At 34.5% G+C, this 12,850-nt stretch overlaps 1 protein-coding gene across 1 annotated transcript in view; it reads left to right on the forward strand.

Annotated features, from left to right (window-relative positions):
* LOC126889884 (glutaryl-CoA dehydrogenase, mitochondrial) overlaps nt 1–12,850 on the forward strand; it is a 29,975-nt gene that overhangs the window by 1,404 nt on the left and 15,721 nt on the right. The window contains exon 2 of the mRNA XM_050658592.1: nt 8,479–8,508. Within this exon, the coding sequence (XP_050514549.1) occupies nt 8,479–8,508 (30 nt within the window). The remainder of the gene's footprint in view (nt 1–8,478; nt 8,509–12,850) is intronic.

Here is a 12,850-nt window from a genome sequence, read left to right on the forward strand (position 1 = left end):
TTTAGAAATTCGCAATGGATGGAATCGATATATCTTTGGAAGATAAATATGTGTACCAATTTTCGTTTTTCTAACTGGAAGCGTTCTGGAGGTATTTAAGAAAAACTAATTACAAGATGCCATCTTCAAAGAGCTCTAGCTCCCTTGGGAAGCATTTTCGAACTAGGTGAATTTGGTTAAATTGTCTTAAAATTATCTGAGGAATCTTGTGTCTTCGTTTGTCGGAAGAGTTTCTGGACACCCTGTATACACTCATGGACAAAAATATCGAATATTTTGAAATTATCATGCGAAGTGAAATTTTTTATGCTGCAATCCTTAGCCCTCCCAGTGTCAGAGGAATAGGATTTCTTTTCTGAATGCGATGTTTTAAAGTACCATATAAATTAGTCGATCAAATTTAGATCTGATATGGGTTATGGTGGTCAATATACAGTAGATTCCCGCAAATCTGAACTAATTGGGGGGACAGCCTATTCAGATTCTGAAAAGTTCGGATTATCCAAAAGTTATCCTAACTAATAATTCAAAGCATTCGTTGTCATTGATTTTGAGTCACAAAACGTTCTTTGCAAGAGTGTGGACAATATTTTTGGACTTAAGTTGACTGCACGAGAACCGAAGTAAGTTTATATTTAAACTTTATAAGCACTACATAAAGTACGTACTCATTTTTAAGAAAATTTTAAATGTCAAAGTCCTATTAATCCTACATTGTTCAATTTTCTGGTTTTACTCTGTATACATGTTTTTTAAGTTTTTGTCACAAATTTTTCAATTTTATTCACTTTCTGTTGGTTCGGATTTGCCGAACGTTCCAATTAGCGGGGTTCGATTGTAATAATTTTTCACAATAATAATTTTTCACTATTCTAGCAACATGAAGACATGAAATTGTGCATCAGCACAAAATCTGTCATATCTAATATATGTCATAATCTAATACATATAATGAGAAAACATGATCTAAAATGTTTTCAATATATGTGTCAGCTCTCATTCTCCTAATCACCTCCACAAGTTCTGCATGTCCTTTCTAAGTACAGTGGAACCTCGATTATCCGTCTCTCAATTAACCGTCACCTCTGTTAACCGTCAGGGTACATACAGAAGTTGTATTGACTACATAAGCAAAAAATTTTGATGTAAAAAAATAAAAAAAAGTTAATTTGATTTTGTGATATGGACACAAACGGCTATCCATTGCTGATAGATCAAGAAATCGTTGAAATGGCAATAAAGGTGGACCAAACAGATTCAGAAGCTGACACAGACTTGAAATTTGACTGTAGCTATGTTGATGAACCTATTGTAACTGACAAAGATTTGCTTAAATAATCTAGAGAAGCTGCATCGCATATGCAATAATTATTCATCTAGTGGTATTCTCAACAAGAAGAAGCCAATAAAGTAGATTGCATGATCTTATGCCGATTAAGAAATTCAGCCGTCGCAAAATGCGACAAATTTTTAACAAATTTGTACTTCATGCAGGTCCTAATTTAATAAAAACTCAACCTCAAGCCACTTTTTCATGCAGTATTCCATATAACACCAAATCTTTTTTTCTTATACCAGTAACTATTTCTGAAATTCTTAATATCATCTCAAAGCTAAAAAATAAAAAAAGTGCAGGTTATGATGGGATCTCTGCGAATCTGTTGAAACATTGTGCAGAAGAGATTGCAGAACCATTGTGCCACATTATTAATAACTCTTTTAAGTATGGTATTTTCCCTAACCAACTAAAGTTAGCTCTAGTGAAACCTTTACATAAAAAGGGAGATAAAACCAAATTGGAAAATTATAGGCCCATCAGTTTACTACCGACATTTTCAAAAATTTTCGAAATAGCAATGTGCACAAGACTTATAGCCTTTTTCAATGATGACCACCTAATTGCTGAATCACAACATGGATATCTCAAGGGAAGGTCTGTTGAAAGAGCTACATACGAATTCGTGGATAAGATTTTGAATGGATGGGAGAACGGGGAGATTTCCTTGGGAATGTTCCTGGACTTATCAAAAGCGTTTGACAGCATAGATCATCATATTTTGATCAACAAACTAGAAAGATATGGAATTCGTGGCCCTGCTCGGGACTGGATAAGAGATTACCTCACTGACAGACGACAAAAAGTTATTATAACTCGAGAAGGACAACAGTTTTCTTCAGAAGAAGGGAATTTACAACTTGGTATTGCTCAGGGCAGTGTCATGGGACCACTTCTTTTTGTTTTCTACATTAACAATCTTGGTAGCGAAATACTGAGCAGTGAGTCTCACCTTGTAAATTTTGCAGATGATGCAAACTTATTAACATTAGCATCAACGTTTGAGGATCTTCTGAGTATTTCTTCAGATCACTTAAAAACAGCTCAGAATTGGTTCTTAAAAAATAAATTGGTTTTAAATACTGAGAAGACTAACTGTGTTTGTTTTCACACAAAGCAAAATAATGAGATAATTCCAGAGGAGATTGAGTTGGATGATCAAACTGTTGAATTATCAACAAATACAAAATTCTTGGGTATTTACATAGATCAACATCTAAATTGGTCAGAGCATCTGTGTGTTGTTCGCAAGAGAATCAACATGGCATGTTATTCATTACGAGTAATGTCTAAGTATTTGAATTTACAACACCTTAAGACAGTTTATTTTGCAAACATCTACTCAGTGCTCAGATATGGTATTATTTTCTGGGGAGGAGGAACTGATGTTGATAGAGTATTCATTGCTCAGAAGAGAGCAATAAGAACAATGCTCAAGATAAAAGCTCGAAGGACCTGTAGGGGAAAATTTAAGGAGTTAAGATTATTAACTGTGGCAGGGCTTTATATATATGAGTGTTTACTGTTCCTGTTCAAGAATAGGGATAGGTTTACACATTCTGAGCCAAAACACAGCATACCCACTAGGTATGTAGGGCTCAATTTTCCTATACATAGGCTAGTCGCAACAGAGAGAGGACCTACATATTCGTGTATAAAATTTTTTAACAAATTGCCTGTTAGAATTAAATTGCAACAGAATTTTAATATATTTAGAACTGAAATAAAAAGCATTTTATTGGATTTAGAACCATATTCTGTGTATGAGTTTTTAAATCACACATTTTAACTTTTAACTCATAGTATTTGTAATTGTAATTTTGTATGTATATTAGACACTTATTATTCAATTGTGACAATTTGCTGTAAGTGTGTTGTTTACAATTTTTTTTAATAAAAGATATTTTGAATTTGAATTTGAAATGTGAAGCAACAGTAAAACAAAGATTTCAGAATATTTTAAATTGATTCGATTGTACAAACACAAATCCCTCTTATATTGTCAAACAAATCATACAAATGAAATTTGAGAGTTGTACTATAAATTTTTAATTTTTTTTAATGTTCTGTTAACTGTCTTTTCGATTATCCATCATACCCTTGGTCCGGTGCCCTGACGGATAATCGAGGTTCTACTGTATTTAATACCACTCCATAGCACTATGCCACCACCACCAAAACTAATCCTCTGTATGAGGTTACAACTGGCATACTGTCTGCCATATGGAAACAAGTTTGACGAAACTTTGTTTACAACATTATTACTACTGGTGAACAGTATGTCAGTTGTAACCTCATACAGAGAGTAAGTTTTGGTGGTGGTGGCATAGTGCTGTGGAGTGGTATCACTTGAAAATGACATACCGAACCTATGGAGGTGATTAGGTGAATGACAGCTGATATTGAAGCTACATTGAAACCATTTAGACCGGGCAGTATCGTCGCCCCCGCTAGCGCAATTATTCCGATTCGATTTTTTTGCACAAACTTACTCAAAAAGAGGTCCTTATAATATATCCACAGGGTGCCGGGCGGTGCCGTGGTCGAAAAATTTTTTAAACAATTTTTTTAAACAAATTCACAAAAATAATTTTTTTATTCCCAACAATTTTTTTTAGATAATTTGGGTCATTCTGAGCAAAAAAGGTCTCTTGTCATTTTTCTCTAAAATTGACTGTTGTCGAGTTATACGCGATTAAAAATTTGAAAAATGCAAAAATGGCCATTTTCGCATTTTTCAAATTTTTAATCACGTATAACTCGACAACAGAAAAATGACCCAATACCTTTTTTACTCACAATGTATCCCGAAATAACCAAAGTACGTGCCTCCTAGCGGCGGGATACGGGCAACAATACATTGGCTTATAGGGCAGTCCTTACAGTAGGGATCCTGGCCTATACAGAAAAATGCAGGCGGGTGTGGGGTAATACTGCACTTTGGTTGCATTGGTGGTGTATTGGCTAAACGTGCAGGGCAGGGTATGGTGCTGATAGAAAAGGCATTCAGGCATCAAATATCCAAAAATCTTTTCAGGCCATAATAATGAAAAGACCTTCTCCAAACGCAGTAAAAACTTATACTGAAATGATGGCATCTCCTGAGGTAAAATGTTCCGGAAGTAAAATGAGCCTCCGTTCGGATCTCCGGGTGAGGACTATCTCAGGGGGAACACCATTGCAGGTTAGAAAAATCAGGATAGGGTCTTGGAATCTTGGTAGTCTTACAGGTAAGAGTCTGGAGTTAGTGGATGCGCTCAAACGAAGAAGAGTTCAAATTGCTTGTATTCAAGAAACTAGGTGGAAAGGACAAAGGGCGAAAGAACTAGGTGAAGGATACAAATTGTGGTATGTAGGGAGTAGTAACACTAGAAATGGAGTTGGTATAATTGCTGATAGTGAAATGAAAGGTAACGTAGTAGAAGTTGTAAGAACGGGTGATAGAATGATGTCTGTGAAATTTGTAATTGATAAAGAGGTATTGAATGTTGTTTGTGTGTATGCTCCCCAAACAGGTCTGGGTGAGAATGAAAGAAGAGCTTTCTATGATCAATTAGGAGACGTACTGAGTGATATTCCAGCAGAGGAGAAAGTTATAATAGGAGGTGATTTCAATGCACATGTGGGCCAAACCAAGACAGGATATGAAACAATACATGGGGGATTAGGCTTTGGAACTAGAAATGAAGCTGGAGATGACATGCTTGAATTAGCAACAGCATTGGATATGGCGATTGTTAACACATTCTTTAAAAAGAGAGAAACCCAACTTATTACCTACAAAAGTGGACAACATCAATCCCAAATAGACTACTTCATGATAAGGAAAGAAGACATACGTGAATGCAAGGACTGCAAGGTAATAGTGAGTGAGACAGTAAGCCAACAACATAAGCTGCTTGTTCTGGACATCGAAGTAAAAAGCGAAACTAAACAAAAATATCGGAGAGGACCACAAAAAATCAAATGGTGGCTGCTGAAAGATGAGAAAGAAGGTCTATTCAGGAGAAGAATAGTAGAAAAAATATGTTGGAACATGAAAGGAAGCCCTAATACAATTTGGAGAAAAATGGCCAGTAGTATTAGAGAGACTGCTATTGAAATACTTGGGAAAACGTCAGGAAAAAAGTTTGAGGATAAAGAGACTTGGTGGTGGTCAAACGAAGTACAAGGAAAAATAAAAGAGAAGAGAAAATTATATAAAAAGTGGCAAGAAACCAGATCCGACACAGATCTTCAAAACTATATGGTGGCGAAAAAGGAAGCGAAAGTAGCAGTAGCAAAAGCCAAAGCAGAAGCGTATTCAAACCTATATGATCAACTTGATACCAGGGAAGGCGAAACGATGATATATAAAATAGCCAAACAGAGAGCAAGGAAAGCAAAAGATTTTAATCAGATTAGATGTATCCGAGATGAAAATAATAAAATACTAGTTCACGAAAGGGAAGTCAAAAAGAGATGGAGAAAGTACTTTGACAGCTTATTAAATGAAGAATTTGACAGACAGCCTGTAGAGTCAACGGAGACAGTAGCAGCAATGGTCACCAAAATAACCAACGAGGAAGTGGCTCAAGCGCTTCAAAAAATAAAGAAAGGAAAAGCGGTAGGACCAGATGATATTCCTGGGGAAGTATGGAGAGCATTGGGAGAGACAGGAACAAGGTGGCTAGCAGGTCTATTTAATAGAATTATGGAAGTCGGACAAATGCCAGACGAATGGAGAAGCAGTATACTGGTACCTGTTTACAAAAACAAGGGAGATATACAACAATGTACAAACTACAGGGCTATAAAACTGCTTAGCCACACCATGAAAATATGGGAAAGAGTAATTGACAGACGGATACGTGAAGAGACCGAAATATCCGAGAATCAATTTGGCTTTATGCAGGGTAGATCAACAACAGATGCAATTTTCATTATAAGGCAGTTGATGGAAAAATACAGGAGTAAAGAAACAAACGCTCATATGGTATTCATTGATCTTGAGAAAGCATATGATAGAGTTCCTCGAGAGATTCTGTGGTGGGCACTCAATAAGAAAGGAGTCCCTGGTGAATATGTAAAGATTGTGAGGGATATGTATGAGGGAGTAACGACTAGTGTTAGGACAGGTGTGGGAGAGACTGATAAATTTCATGTGAAAGTAGGATTGCACCAAGGCTCTGTGCTTAGTCCGTATTTATTCTCATTAGTTTTGGACCAGATAACAGCGAAACTACAGGGTAACATTCCATGGTGCTTAATGTATGCTGATGATGTCGTGTTAGTAGGAAATGGTGAAAGAGACTTAGAACAAAAACTGGAACAGTGGAGACAAGCTCTGGAGGAAAAAGGTTTAAAACTTAGTAGGACAAAAACAGAGTATTTGGAATGTTCGTTTAAAGATGGAGCTACTACAAATAAAATGGTATCTTTGGATGGTGAAATGATTGTGAAAAGCAATAGTTTTAAGTACCTAGGATCGGTATTACAGAGTAATGGAGAAATAGATGGAGATGCATGCAGTAGAATTAGGGCTGGATGGATGAAGTGGAAAGAAGCGAGTGGTGTGTTGTGTGACAGAAAAATTCCAATGAAGCTGAAGGGAAAATTCTATAAAACAGCCATAAGACCGGCTATGATGTACGGAACTGAATGTTGGGCAGTGAAAAAGAAAGAGGAACAACGAATGCATGTGGCGGAAATGAGAATGCTTAGATGGATGAGTGGAGTGACAAAGAAGGATAAAATTAGAAATGAGTATATTAGGGGAAGTCTAGGTGTGGCACCAATTGATGCCAAAATGAAAGAGCATAGGTTAAGATGGTTCGGTCATGTTCAACGTCGAGACATTAATCACCCAATACGAAGAATAGCTGAAGTGCAGATTCCTGGAAGGAGTAGGAGAGGAAGACCAAAGAAGACCTGGGGGGAGGCGATAAGGCAGGACATGTTGGTAAAGGGGATTAACATTGATATGACCCAAGACAGAATTGTGTGGAGAAATGCAATTAGGGAAGCCGACCCCGCATAGGGATAAGGCAAAGAGAATGATGATGACCTTTTTTACTCACAATGATCCAAATTATCTAAAAAAAAATTGTGGGAAATAAAAAAATTATTTTTGTGAATTTGTTTAAAAAAAATTGTTTAAAAAATTTTTCGACCACGGCACCGCCCGGTACCCTGTGGATATGTTATAAAGACCTCTTTTTGAGTAAGTTTGTGCAAAAAAATCGAATCGAAATAGTTCCGCTAACGGGGCGACGATACAGTTGGACTATACCGCTAATTGTTAATAACTAAAAATAACAGCTTTGTAATAAAATAGTGACAAAAATCTCTTCAGGACTTTGAAGAAAGTATTTGAATCTTGATTTTGTCACTTTTTGAATTTCATAATAATCATTTTTAATCGAGTTATGAAGCCTTGAAAATGGCCATTTTCGCATTTTTCAAATTTTTAATCGCGTATAACTCGACAACAGTCAATTTTAGAGTAAAATGACAGGAGACCTTTTTTGCCCAGAATGACCCAAATTATCTAAAAAAAAATTGTTGGAAATAAAAAAATTATTTTTGTGAATTTGTTTAAAAAAAATTGTTTAAAAAATTTTTCGACCAGGGCACCGCCCGGCACCCTGTGGATATGTTATAAGGACCTCTTTTTGAGTAAGTTTGTACAAAAAAATCGAATCAGAATAATTGCGCTAGCGGAGGCGACGATACTGCCCGGTCTAATTTTAGAAGATCATGTTTTGTCATTTGCCAGCCATACTGGATTTGACAGATTCGTGCTAATGCAAGATAACGCTCATCCTCATGTCGTTAAAATAGTGAATACTGATCTTGATGAGATTCAGTTTAAAAGATTATATTGGCCACCATATAGCCCATATCAGATTTAAATCCGATCTGGCATTTATATGACACTTTAAAACATCGTATTCGGAAAAGAAATCCTATTCCTATGACACTGGGAGGTTTCAAAGATTGCAGCACAAAAAATTTCACTTCACATGGCAATTTAAAAATATACAGCTTCTTCAGTATTTTCTCTTAAAATGGCCATTATGGCTATACTAGTGAATAAGTTTGTCAAGTTTCCTAGTTGTTTTATCAAGTTCATTTAGCCTCTTCCTTAACTAACATATCAGATATTCCAATAAGATGCAGTTCCAAGTTTGGTAAGTAGCATTTCAAGATCTATGGCACAATATGAGTACTTAGTAAAAAAATATTCAGGGTATTTATTCAACCCTTAATAAGAAAGATCTAGTCTGTACTACCTTCAATTTACATTTTTAAGGCAAGCCGCACACCAACGAAACATGAAACGTAAAGCACGTTTCATGAAAATTAAACACGGCTAAACAAATCTTGAAGTCTGCCTACCAATGAAACGAGTGTGATTCATGCTCATAACACATTTTTATTTTCGGAAAGTTTCATAAACGGCCGGACGTCTATTTGTTTAGCAGTGTTTTATTTCCATGAAACGTGATTTACGTTTTATGTTTCTTTGATGTGCCTTATTAAACGCTTTTATTTAGTTCAATAGTTTGCGGCAAATCTTTAGACGTTAATTTGAGTGCCTTTTCTCCAATGCAAATGAATGAAAATTTGCAGACGTATGCACTCGCGGGAACAATACACGAATAATCAATAATTTTTTTTATGTTTATTAATTGTTTAAATAAAAAAAAAAGATTTTAATGGAAAATCCTTAAATTCTCTTGTTTTTTACAATGTAAAAACTTGAAACTTTTACGGATTGTAGCTAATGATATGAACTATACATAATTTCACTTTTTACGTTAATTGTTTACGTTATGCTTCATAAATAAACAATAAAGTTAATTTTTTACCGATTCCGACTACTTTTCATGTTAGTACATCATAAATATGTTTTATACATATTTTAAGAAACATGACGATATATATTAATGTTTGAAAAGTGTAAGACTAAAAAGTAAAAAATAAAAAAAATTGAAAAAATCTAACACATTCGTTAAAGAAAAGCGTGGGGCGAAAACCGTTTATTCGATGAACACGCGCCACGCTTTTCTTTAACGAATGTGTTGGATTTTTAAATTTTTTTTTATTTTTTGCTTTTTAGTTGATTTTTTTTATAATATTTTTAATTTTAGTCACTGGTCCCTAAAGAAAAGCGTTTCTTAAATATTTTTTTTTCATATTTTTTCATTTATTACCTCTTACTTTCCGTAACCAACAAATTAGCCACTTCTCGTAATCCTAATGCAACTGGTCAGTTACCATTTCATTGATTTTTGAATAAGTACAAGAACTTGCTAACATGTAACTAAGCGATTATTGTGAACTATGGCCAGTTCCACGAAAAAAATATCTGTTTTGGTCAAAGATTTTGAATACACTGTTATGAAGTGGTATGAGATTGTTAGTGATCCTAGTGATATTGATGATCTTTCATTTAAGTAATGAGCATATTGCTAAAGTAAGTCAGATTCCAATCACTAGAGTAATTCACAGTTATGGGATGAAAGTATCAATGACAATGAAGATAGTTAAAAAATGTTGATGATGAATATCCAGAATATAAAAAAAATATATACAGGGCGAGTGGGGAGGAACGCACCAAACGTTCAAATAACTCATATGTTGTTATTCGATTTTCTTTTGTTTCTGAGATACGGGGCGTTAAAATTTTTCTTACACACTGACGATTTATTTATTGCTCTAAAACGGCTTGAGGTGTGCAAATGAAATTTGGTGGGTTTTAAGACATAGTTATTGGGTATTTTTTGACATATAATTAAGAATTTTATATTCACCATTGGCACGTGTACGGGTAATAGTCTGAAATTTTTTAAAGATAAAAATGGTACACCACTGAAATATTTCAAATTAAAAATCTTTCTTGAATTTCTCGTTCAATTTGTGACAAAAAATCTATCTTCCCTTTCGATGCTTCGTTTTCATGCAAAAAATAAAACATCTTAACACTTACCAAGTTTTCGACTAAGTTTCTATATGAATGTGTAGAAACTTATTTCGAATACTTTGTAAGCGTCAAGATATTTTATTTTTTGCATGAAAACGAAGCGTCTTATGAACAAACGGGAAGATAGATTGTTTGTCAGAAATTGAACAGGGAATTCAAAAATAATTTTTAATTTGAAATATCTCAGTGGCATACTATTTTTTTTCTTTAAAAAATTTCAGATTATTACCCGTACGTGCGCCAATGTATGTTTATAAGCTGTACACTCCCGTGGAAGTTATAGCTGTTTTTCGCTTTAATGATCCGTTAAGACATGGGGGATCAGTCCACTTTTCTTCTAATCTGTCTCCTCAAAGCTTCTGGTGTGTCTTCGTTTCCGTCACTACTTTTCTCCACTCATTTCGGTTCTCAGTCTTTTTTTTTTTCAGTTTCGAATTCCCATAACTCTTAAGTCGTTTTTGACTTGCTGTTTCCATCTTGCTTTTGGTCTGCCTCGTGCTCTTGTACGCGCGCCAATGGTGAATATAAAATTCTTAATTGTGTGTCATAAATGCGCAATAACTATTTCTTAAAACCCACCAAATTTCATGCACACCTCAACCAGTTTTAGAGCAATAAATAAATCGTCAGTTTGTAAGAAAAATTTTAACACCCCGTATCTAGGAAACAAATGAAAATCGAATAACAATATATGAGTTATTTTTTAATTATTATTACGTATATTATACAGTCTTAAAGTTTGGTGCGTTCCTTCCCACTCACCCTGTATATATTGTTGTATATTTTTTTTGTGGGAAAAATTTAGTAAATAAATTTATATGAAGGCCGCGTCTCACCATCAAATAATTTGATCAAACAGTATGAGCAAACTCCGGAAGTACGTCAAAGTGACGTCACAATTGCAGTTTTTTTGAAATTCTAAAAATCTGTGCTCTCACTATCGGTCTAGTTTGATCAAATTTTTTGTATTGAGTTGTCTAACTTGTTTGTACTTTATTTAAAATTAAAATTTTTCATTATTATCCACAATGAACACTCAGGATGTGACGTCACTAACTGTCACTTTCAGTTTGCTCAAACCAGTTTGATCAAATTATTTGATGGTGGGACGCGGCCTTCAGAGACCACGAAATTATAGATTTTCATCGCCCTGTATATGACCAAAAATTGTAATAGGATAATTTAGTTGGTAATCAGTGTGTTCGCGGAAAAGTGAAATCGTTAAGAAGGTGGTTTTTCTTAATGGGTTTTTGAACGGACTTAAACAATGGTGCGGTCAGATTAGACAATACCGTTTATTTCACTTTGCAATGGACAATAAGACATTTTATAAAAAATTCGAAGAAGGTTAAGCGGTAAACAAATTTATTGAGTTTAGCATGTAAGGTTTTTTGTTTAGCAGTTTGAAACAACGAAAGTAATTTGATGTCTTCGAGAATTTAACAAAATGGAAAGTTGTATACAAATTAAATTGGTTCTTGAGAAATGATAATATGGGTAGTGGATAGAAAGGATGTTTTGTGATTGGTGGAAAATGATGGATGGAAGGGATGAGAGTGTTGAGTCTGATTTTGACGAGAGAAAAAATAGGCACTGTGTAATGAATATCTGGAGACAGCAGTCCAGTTTTTGAAAAGTGAGAAGTCAGTGTAAAGTGTTGAAATTGACCTTTGCGAGCAGAATCAAGTTGAAACGAAATCGTTGACCGGTTTGAGAAGATAATTTTCCTGTGTCCGAGGAAGGTTCCTGTTTCTGTCTAGAACGAGTAGCCGATTGGTATCTATTTGCACAAGATATCGAGCAGAGAGAAAACTGAGTCGAGAAGTCGAGCGAGTCCTATTTGTTTGTTTTTGAAGAAGTTTGGACGAGAGGGACCTTTCGCAACATCCTAAGAGTACGTGTGGGAGAATCGAGGACGACGCAATCCGGGAAAAGAAGTAGAGAAGAAACAAAAAGGTTAGTCAAATCATTTGTGAAACGGAGAGAGTTTGTTTATATCCACACCATATTTGCTTAATTTTTGTACTGAGCAGTTCTATAACATAATTAGTCATTCCAAATTTTAAAGAAGAAATATTTAATCAATTCAAAATGAGAAAATTAAATTTATTAAATTTTGTAAGAATAAATAACGAATTATTTAAATAATTTTTTTTGCTAAAACAGAGGAGATATCAGAATTAAAGCTTAATTTAGTAGATGAGAAATAGCTGCAACAAATTTAGATTTTAGCATATTTTTTAAATCCTATGTTTATGGTATATTGGATAAATAAATAATATTTTTTAACATTTATATGACATTGAGTGTGTTTAATTTCCCTGTTTTTTCCTGGATGGAGTAAGCAACTGGAGATACCAGAAGCCACAAACCAAAGGTAAAGCATCAAAAATAAAATAGTCATGAGAATAAAGTTTATTAGAAAATTTAATTTAAATTTGGTTTTGTTTTACATAAGCAGTAATTAAAATAATTGATTAATTAATTAAATTAAGAATTTGCTCATCAATCTAATAAAAGAGAGAAATACCGAGCATAACAATATA

Source organism: Diabrotica virgifera, chromosome 8, assembly GCF_917563875.1.
Source record: "Diabrotica virgifera virgifera chromosome 8, PGI_DIABVI_V3a".
Classification (NCBI taxonomy): domain Eukaryota; kingdom Metazoa; phylum Arthropoda; class Insecta; order Coleoptera; family Chrysomelidae; genus Diabrotica; species Diabrotica virgifera.